Genomic DNA, 11,858 nt, shown 5'->3' on the forward strand with positions numbered 1-11,858 from the left:
GAAGATCTATTAAGCATTTTTTTGCCTTTCTCGTACACCAAGGTGTACCGAAAGGCTATATGTTCACTCCAAAAACGAAAATTTGATAGAGCCTCCGGAGGGGTCAAGTCTTATATACCAATCGACTCAGCTCGACGAATTGAGGTGATGTCTGTGTGTGTGTGTGTATGTGTGTGTGTGTATGTGTGTGTGTGTGTATGTGTGTGTACAAAAAAACTCACATCACTTTTTGGCAGTAAACCTCAACCGATTTTATTGACCGACGGTTCATTCGACGTGGAATCTGGTCCCATTGTTTCCTATTGAAAATGGTTCAGATCGGACAAGCCGTTCCGGAGTTATGGCCATTTAGGTGTTCCGGACCGGTACCCCAGGAAGGGGCCAGATATGAAAACGCTACAAACCCATCCATGCGGCACATCAAACTACGGCATTTTCGATAACTTGATGAATGGTAAGCAGAAAAATAGTCTCAGACCATATCTGAACCGGTAGTGTCTCGGAATCGGTTCCGGGTGTCCCGCCGGAAGTGACCAAACATAAAAGTGAACTAAACCCATGCATGCGACATATCAAACCGCGGCTTTTTAGATAACGTGGTGAACAGCAAGCAGGAAAACATTCTCAGACCATATCGGAACCGGTAGTGTTCCGGAACCGGTTGCAAATGTCCCGCCGGAAGTGGCCAAGTATTAAAGTTAACCAAACCCATGCATGCGACATATCAAATAGTGGCTTTTTTGATATCCTGATGAACAGTAAGCAGGATAATATTCTCAGACCATATGTGAACCGGTTGTGTCCCGGAACCGGTTCCGGGTGTTCCGTCGGAAGTGGCCAAATATAAAATTGAAATAAAACCATACATGTGACATATCAAACCACAGCTTTTTCGATAACCTGATGAACAGTAAGCAGGAAAGCATTCTCAGACCATATCGGAACCGGTCCCAGATGTTCCGCCGGAGGTGACAAAGTATAAAAGTTTATTAAACCCATGCAAGGCACATATCAAATCGTGGCTTTTTTGATATCCTGATGAACAGTAAGCAGGAAAATATTTTCAGAACATATCTGAATCGGTTGTGATCCAGAACCGGTTCCGGGTGTCCCGCCGGAAATGGCCAAATATAAAAGGGAACCAAACCCATGCAAGCGACACATCAAATCGCGGATTTTAAGGCATCTTGATTTGACAAAAAAAAGTGTCTGGCCATATTGGGGACAACCGGTAGTGTTCCGCAACCGATTACGGTTGCCCCATCGGAAGTGGTTCAATGTAAAGGAGAACCAAACCCATAAATTCGACACATTTAATGACTTTTTAGGTAAGCTGATGAACGGTTAGCAAAAAAAAAAATCATAGGCCATACTTTGGAAAACCAATAGTGTGCCGAAACCGGTTCCAGGTGCCCCGACAGAAGTGGTCAAATGTAGAAAAAAACCAAACGCATACTAGCAGCACACTAAATAAGGTTTTTTCGATAACGCGAAGAACGGTCAGCAAGAAAATAGTCTCAGGTCAGTAGTGTTCCGGAACCAGATTCGAGTGCCTAGCCGGAACTGGCGAAATGCACGAATGCACCAAACCCATACATGCATTACATCAATTTGCGACTTTTTAGGAGAACTGATTGATAATTTGCATGAAACTAGGCTAAGACCACATCAGGGACAATCGGTAAGTGGTAAAATGTGAACCGAAAGTTGTAAATGTCAAATTGAATCAAATCCATGCGTGTCGTACCATAAAACCACGCTAATTCGACAATGATTGCTGTCAAATAACCTGTGTAAACTTTCAATTCGATAAACTAACTCTATTTTAGTTTTGTTTAGATTGTATGATTTGTTTTTGAACACAAATCTTACAGATATTGTGGTGGTACGAATTGATAGCATGTACATTTTACGATTGTTGGCTTCCGAGGTTCACTGCGGTTGATCACCAAACGGATCAGGTGTCGGAATGCACCAAATTAGAACTTTCGGAAGTAGCAGCTGCACGAGGAGCCGCTGCGGGTGTAAGTAACATCACAATATCGTATCATTCGTATTTACAGTGTATTACACTGTGACATTTGATCATTTTTTTAATTCAACAAAATTCGAATGAGCGGGGTACAAGTTAAAAAGTGTCTTATTAAAGAGTGATGAATACGCGGGGTTTGACAGTACATCAAAAAGCAGCTTTTTTGATAACTTCTTCTTCTTCTTTATAGCTCGACGTTCGCATTGGAACTTGGCCTGCCTCTCTTCTACTTGGTGTTCTTTGGAGCACTTCCACAGTTAATAATTGAAGGGTTTTCTTTGCCCGCCATTGCATGAATTTGTATATTGTGAGGCAAGTTCAATGATACACTATGCTCAGGAAGTCGAGAAAATGTTCCCGACCGGAACGGGAATCAAACCCGCCGTTTCCGGATTGGCGATTCATAGCCTTAACCACTAGGCCAACTGGAGACCCTTTTTTGATAACACGATGATCGATTCGTAAGAACATAGCCTCAGACCATATTTTAGACAACCGGTAGTGTCCCGAAACTAGTTCTGGGTGTCCCACTGGAAGTGGTCAAATGTAAAAGTGATTTGTACCCATGCATAAGATAAATCAAATCGTGTTTTTTTTAGGTAACCCGATGTACGTTAGCAATGATATTGCCTCAGACTATATTTGGGAGACCCGGTGGTGCTCCGGAACCTGTTCCGGAAAGTAACCAAATGTACCATGCGACACATCACATCATGGCTTTTTTTAATAACCTGAGGAACGGTTAACTAGAAAATAGGCTCATACCACATTAGAGACTACTGGTAGAGTTGCACAACCAGCGTTTGATGCTTCGCCGGAACTACGAAAGTAAATAAAATCAATGCAAGCGATAAATATGTGTAAGAGAACAAAATATTGACATATTAAACCCACATGCAAACAGACGTCTCACTATACTCACTACGTTCTTGTTTTTAAGGTCAATAAAATATACTTAGAATGTGCAGAAAAAACTTTATCGAAGACCGCAAAGTGATCTGTGAATGTGTAAAATTTATATCTTAGGGGCTGTCCATAAACCACGTGGTCATGGGGGGGGGGGGGGTTCGGCCAATGACCATTTTGTATGGAAGAAAAAAACAATTTGTATGGACTAATGACCACGCGGAAGTCCCAAAAAAATGACCACGTGGTTTATGGACAGCCCCTTAGCTTGTTAGTATCGTCTTGATATTGATCAGCTCCCAATGTTAGTGAAGGTACTCAAACAGTCAACTGAGAAATCTGATATTATTCAGCTCTGCTTATACGCTGAACACAACGTCGGAGTATGTGCCATCAATAAGTTTTAAGTCAATTCAATGATGGCTTTGATAAAATGCTTGCTTTTCTTAAAAAATATCAGGATTCAGGAACACTTTGACTTACGTCGACGGAAAGATCGTGAGAACATATACGACGAGAAAGGCACTATCACCTCTAGGTGGATTAATTTGGGTTTTTATTTATGCTTTTGTCATGAAATCTTGATATTATGTTCAATAAATAGTGCATAAGGATATTTAGGGATACTTGAAATGTGTCGATTTCTGAATGCTATTTGATTATCTAGGTGAGTGTGGGAACAAAATTCAGTAAACACGACAGCACTGAAATGTCAAATGCATCGATCCAAGCGTCTCGTGGAAGCGAATGCTCGCGACAAAAGCGACAAGCATTCGCAGAAGCGGGCGAGGCAGCCGTCAGGTGAGGAGCTGTCTGGCGGCGCCCGCAAGGCCAGGCGTATAATAACCCCGAAAGCCGGTGGTAACGCTGGAAAGTCGGACCCCAGCCAGGGTTCCCGGAAAGCTGGGAAGGGTGGGCCTGAAAAGGCCGGCCCGTCCCGGAATGATGGGAACAAGGGGTTGCGACCAATGGTGGGCCCTCAGCAGCCACAGAGCAGGGCGATCCAAGGAGAGGACCCTCCTTGGACAAAGGTAGAGCGGAAGAGGAAGAAGAAGGGGAATCCGCAGGCAGAAGTGCAGGTCGCCAAGCCAAGGCGTAGGAAGGCAGGTGCCAGGCGCGAAAAAGGTGACGCTATCGTCATCAAGACCGAACAGTCGAAATACTCGGACGTCTTGAAGGCGATGAGGTGCGACGCCAAGCTCGAGGGTCTTGGAGCCGACGTACGCAGTATCAGACGTACTCGTACGGGCGAAATGATCCTGGAGCTTAAGCGCGAGAAGGATCACAAGGGCGCCGCCTACAAGAGGCTGGCAGAAGAGGTCCTTGGTGATGGAGTGGAGGTGAGGGCTCTTACGCATGAGGCGACTCTGAAGGTCAAAGACCTAGACGAGATCACCGAAGCGGAAGAGCTCGTCACGGCACTGCGGCAACAGTGCGATGTTCAGGTGGCCGCCACAGCCGTCAGGCTGCGGAAGGGGCCAGCAGGGACACAGATAGCTCTGGTTCAGCTACCTGTGGCGGACGTTAAAAAGTCCGTTAAAGTAGGGAGTATTAAGGTGGGCTGGTGTGTATGTCACCTGACATTCCACGAGCCACCTGAGGTTTGCTTCAGGTGTCTGGAACCAGGACACAAGTCGTGGGACTGCAAAGGCCCCGACAGGCGCAAACTGTGTAGGCGATGCGGCGCTGAAGGTCATAAGGCCCAAAGCTGCACGAGTCCGCCCATCTGCATGATCTGTACCGGGAAAACCTCGAAAAACAGACATGCGATGGGTGGTCCAGGGTGCCCGGCCTTTAAGAAAGCCGCAGTGAGCAACAAATCACAGTGCAGGTAACGCAGCTGAACCTGAACCACTGTGATGCGGCTCAGCAACTGCTTTGTCAGGCAGTTTCTGAGTGGGAGACGGATATCGCCATCATATCGGACCCATACCGAGTACCCGCCGGCAACGGCAACTGGGTCGCGGATGGGACCAGAAAAATGGCGGCGATATGGACGACGGGTAAATACCCCGTTCAGGAGTTGGTGTCTACTACCTATGAGGGCTTCGTGGTCGCCAAAGTAAACGGGGTCTTCTTCTGTAGCTGTTATGCGCCTCCGCGGTGGCCGATCGAGCAGTTCACGCAAATGCTGGACCGCTTAACGACCGTGCTCACAGGGCGAAGGCCGGTGGTAATAGCGGGCGACTTTAATGCCTGGGCCGTGGAATGGGGAAGCCGTTTCACGAACCAGCGGGGTCAGATCCTGCTAGAAACACTGGCCATCTTAGATGTCGACTTGGCTAATGTCGGTACCAAGAGTACCTTTAGTCGAAACGGAGCGGAGTCAATTATTGACGTGACCTTTTGTAGTCCTGGCCTAACAAGTAGTTCGAACTGGAGAGTAGATGATGGCTACACTCACAGCGACCACCTGGCGGTTCGCTACAGTATCGACTACAATAACAGCAGACAGCGGATAGAAGAAGAGGCGGCTAGGCCAAGGCCAAGCCCTCGCAGGTGGAAGACATCATACTTCGACGAAGGGGTATTTAGGGAGGCGCTCCGCCGTGAGCGAAACTTAATCGGTTTAGACGGCGACGAGCTGGTAGCGGTGCTCTCACGTGCGTGTGATGCGACCATGCCTAGGCGAGTCCACCCTAGAAATGGGAGGCCACCGGCTTACTGGTGGACCGACGCGATTGCGGACCTGCGCCGCGCCTGCCTACGGGCTAGGCGGCGGATGCAGCGAGCACGATCAGAGGAAGAGCGAAACGAACGGCGGGTGGTGTTCGCCGCTGCAAAAGCCGCGCTTAAGACCGAGATAAGAGCAAGCAAAAAGGCCTGCTTTGAGGGTCTCTGTCAGAGTGCCAATACGAACCCGTGGGGTGACGCCTACAGGATCGTTATGGCCAAGACGAGAGGTGTGATGGCTCCTACAGAGCAATCTCCAGAGATGTTGGAGGGGATCATTGGAGGACTTTTTCCGCGTCATGATCCTAGTCCTTGGCCTCCTTTCGTAGGACAGCCGGGGACTGGGGCTGGCGATGAGGAGAGGGTCACCGATGTGGAACTTGCGGGGATAGCTAAGTCCCTTAGCGTAGGTAAGGCCCCAGGTCCGGACGGAGTTCCGAACTTGGCCTTAAAAGTAGCTATTGCAGAGGCTCCCGAGATGTTCAGGTCTGCTATGCAGAAATGCCTGGACGAGGGAGTTTTCCCAGAAGATTGGAAGAGGCAGAGCCTGGTACTATTGCCAAAGGCGGGGAAACCACCCGGAGACCCGTCGGCATATAGACCAATATGCTTGATTGACACGGCGGGGAAGGTGCTCGAAAAGATCATCCTCAATAGAATGTTGCGGTTCACCGAGGGCGAAAATGGTCTTTCGAGTAACCAGTACGGCTTCCGGAAGGGGAGGTCCACCGTAGACGCTATCTTGTCGGTTACAAAAACCGCCGAGAAAGCACTCGAGCCTAAGAGGAGGGGAATTCGCTTTTGCGCGGTAGTGACTCTGGATGTAAGGAATGCGTTTAATAGCGCCAGCTGGTCTGCTATTGCCGATGCGCTCTTGCGTCTGGGGATACCGGAGTACCTGTACAAGATTCTCGGAAGTTACTTTCAGAATCGTGTACTAGTCTACGACACGGAGGTGGGTCGGAAGTGCTTTCACATAACCTCAGGAGTCCCGCAAGGTTCCATCCTGGGTCCGGTGTTATGGAATGTCATGTACGACGAGGTGTTGAGGTTAGAGTATCCAGTGGGAGTGGTGATTGTCGGATTTGCCGACGACATTACGCTCGAAGTCTACGGTGAAACGATCGAGGAGGTAAAGTTGACTACCAACCACTCGATTAAGGTTGTGGAGGCGTGGATGCGGTCCAGGAAACTGGAGCTGGCTCACCACAAGACAGAGGTGACGGTTGTTAACAACCTGAAGTCGGAGCAGCAGACGGAGATCAGTGTAGGAGACTGTACTATCCTGTCAAAGCGCTCCGTCAAACACTTGGGCGTGATGATCGACGATAAGCTTACCTTCGGTAGCCACGTCGATTATGCCTGTAAAAGAGCCTCCACAGCTATTGCGGCACTGTCCCGGATGATGTCCAATAGCTCTGCGGTGTACGCCAGTAAGCGCAAGCTTCTGGCTAGTGTTGCTACATCCATACTTAGGTATGGCGGCCCGTCGTGGGGCACCGCGCTAAGTACTAAATGCTACCGACGGAAGCTGGAAAGTACTTACAGGCTTATGTGCCTGAGGGTTGCGAGCGCGTACCGTACCGTGTCACACGACGCTCTCTGCGTCATTACTGGTATGGTGCCTATCAGCATTCTTATCAGTGAGGACATGGAGTGCTTCGAAATGCGCGGCACAAGAGGCATACGCAGGACTGTCAGGATGGCCTCTATGGTCAAATGGCAGCGCGCGTGGGACAGTTCCACCAAAGGAAGGTGGACCTATAGGTTGATACCGAGGGTAGATAGTTGGATTAATAGGCGCCATGGGGAAGTCACATTCCACCTGACACAGGTCCTTACAGGTCATGGTTGCTTCCGACAGTATCTACACCGTTTCGGGCATGCGGATTCTCCCGAATGCCCAGTGTGCAATGGTTCAGAGGAAACGGCGGAACACGTTTTGTTCGTGTGCCCGCGTTTTCGCACAATGCGTGACCGCATGCTTGCCACATGCGGGGAGGACACAACTCCGGACAACTTGGTCCAGAGGATGTGTAGGGATGAGTTTGGCTGGAACGCCGTTTCAACGGCTATTACCCACATCGTCTGGGAGCTACAGAGGAGGTGGCGCGTGGACTCGGAGAATGGCTAGTCCAGATGCAGTACAAGAGGTGGTCCAGGGGTTCGGAGTCGGCTTCGTAGGTCATACCGGTGCCCTGCGGTCGAGATCGACCCTTACAACGATTAAGTGGCCGCGGAGAGGAAGTCCCGGTAGCGGTGCTGTCGTGGCGTCGGTCTACTGGGTTGGATCCAAGCCCGCGGTTGGAAAGGGGTCCCCGGCAAGGGTCGGGGCAGGTGGAGACCCTGCCGTCAGCAACCTACGGATGCATCTGATAGGGCCTGAAGGGTAGTGATACCCTTCCTTTGCGGGCAGGTCAGATCGGGTTGCATGTGGGCATCAGTTCTTGATGTCCGCTCAGCAGTAGGGCGCGGGCGGGGTTGACTCTGCCCGCCTTCCGAGGACAAAGGGAGTGGCGAGGACCACTCGGGAAACTGGCTAAGCGCCAGCATGCTACCGTGATGGACTCTCCAAAGCGAGTCATCGATGTTCGTTGCTGCAGGCTACGCAGCTAACCTTGTGGGTGCGATGTGCACTAGCCCCTCTCTGAAGCAATACCTTCTTGGTGGTTCCGGAGAGACGTAGGGTTTGGCGACCATAGGAATGGTTTAGTGGGTACGAGGAGAGAGTAGTCCTGGATTTTACTTTTGTTGTAGAAGACGGCCTGTCAGACCTACACTACCCTAACCTTCTGTTAGGGTGTCTGTTGAGCAGATTATCCCCCTATGGTTTAGAAGGAAAAAAAAAAAAAAAAAAGCGTCTCGTACAATCGAACTGCTGTGAAAGATAAACAATATAATAATCAAGGTTCATGATATCTTGTTACAGACTAAATGAATAAATGCCTCATTTGTACGTTGATTACGTCTCTTGGCACTCAATGTTAAACTACATAATTCTATTCTGTTTTATTCGATGTGATTCGTTTAAAATTTTGGTTTTTCAATAATTTGGTTGTCTAAACAGTTTTAGCCATGGTTTATCCCATAATCCGAACAAAGTTCCGAGTCAAACTATGACGGGCTGAAGGCGTTTATTTGACAAGTGAAAAGCACATTGTTCAGGAGCATATGCTTATCGATACATCAGCTTAATAAGATGCTGACAAATGTTTTGTTAAACTCTTTTGTTAAGGAATCAATGCTTGTCGAATAAATTTCGTGTTAAACTTTTGAAAAGTGTTTTAATTTATCATTGTTGATACCGATGAGGAAAGTCGAACATTGACTATTTTCTTAATTGAAAAATCATTTCAACAGTAATGTGTAGAGCATAATTTTAGTTCAGCTATCATTACCATTATTAAGCAACAATTCAGCAAGCTTGCTTGTTTGTGACTTGCCATTGTTAGTTGGGAGGCAAGTTTCTCGTAGGTTTCATATGGGTTCTAGAGCGTTTCAAAGCGTTTTAAGGCGTTTCAAAGCATTTCAAGACGTTTCAAGAGGTTTCACATTACTTTTAGGGGGCTTCAGAAGCTCTCAGGTGACTTTCACGCAGATTTCAAAGGGGTTTTAGAGGCGTTGCAGAGCGTTTCAAAACATTTCAGGGCGTTTTAATGCGTTTCAGAAAATTTAGGGGGCTTTAAGAGGGCTTAAGAGGCTTGCATGTGAATTTCACGGAGGTTTGATGAGAGTTTCAAAGGCGTTTCAAAGTGTTTCAAGGCATTTCAATGCATTTCAGGGCGTTTCAGGGTATTTCAGGAGGTTTCACAGGGATTTTAGGGGCTTCAGAGGCTCTCAGGTAAGTTTTAAGGAGATTCGATGACCTATACTCAAGAAAGTACTTCTTCTTCTTCTTCTTTATGACTCTACGTCCCCACTGGGACTTGGTCTGCCTTGCTTCAACTTAGTGTTCTTTGAGCATTTCCACAGTTATTATTTGAAGGGCTTTTTTTTTGCCTGCCATTGCATGAATTTGTACATTGTGTGGCAAGTACAATAATACTGTATGCCCGGGGAGTCGAGAAAATTTTCCAGACCGCCGTCTCCGGATTGGCGATCCATAGCCTTAACCACTAGGCTAACTGGAGACCATGTTCTTGGAGACCCTTAAGGATTCTTCAAACTCAAAACTTGATAAATCATAGTTACCTGAGGTTGTGTGAGTATACACCTTAGGCGTAAATCTCTTAGAGACAACCAAATACGTTAGTAGATCCGTTGACCTATACTCAAGGAAGTTCTTGGAGATCCTCAAACTGACAATGAACTCAACACTTGACAACACATAGTTGCATGAGGCTATGCAAGCATAAATTTCATTCATAATACTACAATAGATCACTGATTACGCTTGTAGATCAGATGGCCTTAATTCTAGGGAATTCTCGGAAATGCTATACAATCATAGAACCCACCACTTGATAGAACATAGATGCCTGGGGCTGTGTGAGTGTAAACATCATTCTTTATGCTCTTAGATACAACTAGTAGCCCTCGTAGATTCGATGACTCATGGGAGTTCTTGAAGAACCTTAAAGAATCATTGGTAGATCCGATGACCTTTACGCAAGGAAGTTCTTGGAGATCCTCAGACTGACAATGAACTCACCATTTGAGGCTGTGCAAGCATAAATTTCATTCATAATGCTCCAATAGATCACTGATTACGCTTATAGATCAGATGGCCTAAACACCAGGGAGTTCTCGGATAATCTTAAACTTCTAACCCTTAAACACTCCATCTACGTCCCTCAACTCTTAATTCTGCTTTTTTTCCGTAAACCAGCCTAATTTTTAATCTCTAGTACTCCAACTGCTCTGAACACAAATTCCATTTAGATAACGTTACCTAAATGGAGGGGCCTAAATAGATTTTACCTAAATGGATCCTACCTAAATGAAGATTTCAGTGTACTTTTTTTGACGAGATTAGAACAGCAGTACGATCTCGGTGGTTTTGGTAATGGTTTTACTGGAGATTTAGTAAAACAGCTGTCAAAATCATATGGAAAAGGTAAACAATGCATTTTTGCTAAACGAGCTAGGTTTTGCTGTTGATCTCGGTAATCAAAATCAAGTGTGATAAAATGCACCGAAGCCGAAGTATTACTTTGCTCACGCGGGCGGTAACAACGCAAATGTACTTTTCGGTCACGACAAGCTTCATATTCGAAAACTATGTAATATGAATATGTATACATACTCCTAAGAAATGCGACACTTTCTTGTACACCCGACACCGAGCGTGACTAATAAGCTTCTTTTACATTTTGTTTGCCGAATTTTCACTCGCTCCCGTTATGAATTGTCTGTTGCGAAGGGCTTTTACCAGTATGACGTCATAAAATGCCAAATATGGCTGTTGTAATTCCTAGTCCACCAACGACTAATTAATACCATTTTCAAGAACTTACCTCGCTTGCGATACTCGTCGAAATCCATTGCTGCGGTGTCGGTTGTGGTGTTGTGATTCCTAATGTACTCAGCCGCGTCGCTATCCTGGGACTGCGAAAGACTGATAGATAGCAGTTAATCAGTTTGCTGGTCCGCTTTCCGCGTGATTAAAATGACGAGATTTTTTCCCGTTTTCCTTCATGCAACAGGATTGGGCACACAATTATCACTCACAGCAGCGGAAGCACACCTGAACAGCGTTCAACGTCGACGTTATGGATCTTGCGTCCGGAAAAAGGTTTATGAAAAAATCACTTTTCCGGAAATACTAATTAGCTTTAACTGTCTGATACCTGCCAACCGGGCTGCACGGAACGGAGGGTAGAACCTGTTGGTCGAACAATTCGCGAAAACCGACTGTGTTCTGGATCGTGTCGGAAAGTGCTGGTAAGTATCAGGTTTTGTTGGGTATTAAGGGTTAACTGACCTATTGTGTATCTGTCTTAACACTATGGACAGTAGCTGCTCTGTATTGCACAGTTACCTTTAAGTTCAATTTACGGTTCTTTCAATGAATACGTTATAGTATGAACATGAGCTAAACCAGAGTAAAGCTAACAAGTGTCTTGTGTCTCCATAGGGCGATTCGTAGCTCGATATTGGACTTCTTCGGAAAAAAAAATGCAGTTGTAAGGATTCACCAAACTTTCCTTTCGACTGGCGGTATACCACGTGTAGTCGGCAACGTTACTGTTAACTGTGTTTACATACACATGATGCTCTACAGTGTTTGCCGTGTTCAAATGTATTA

The 11,858-nt window shown here is 46.7% G+C and overlaps 1 protein-coding gene across 3 annotated transcripts in view; it reads right to left on the minus strand.

Annotated features, from left to right (window-relative positions):
• Nucleotides 1–11,548, minus strand: part of LOC109417567 (histidine decarboxylase) — a 49,542-nt gene extending 37,994 nt beyond the window's left edge. For all 3 annotated transcript variants that reach the window (XM_062850319.1, XM_029853216.2, XM_062850320.1), the window contains exon 1: nt 11,068–11,548. In XM_062850319.1, coding sequence (XP_062706303.1) covers nt 11,068–11,095 — 28 coding nt within the window. In that variant the 5' untranslated portion in view covers nt 11,096–11,548. The remainder of the gene's footprint in view (nt 1–11,067) is intronic.
• Nucleotides 11,549–11,858: the final 310 nt, after the last annotated feature.

The sequence above is a fragment of the Aedes albopictus genome, chromosome 2 (genome assembly GCF_035046485.1).
Source record: "Aedes albopictus strain Foshan chromosome 2, AalbF5, whole genome shotgun sequence".
Lineage (NCBI taxonomy): Eukaryota > Metazoa > Arthropoda > Insecta > Diptera > Culicidae > Aedes > Aedes albopictus.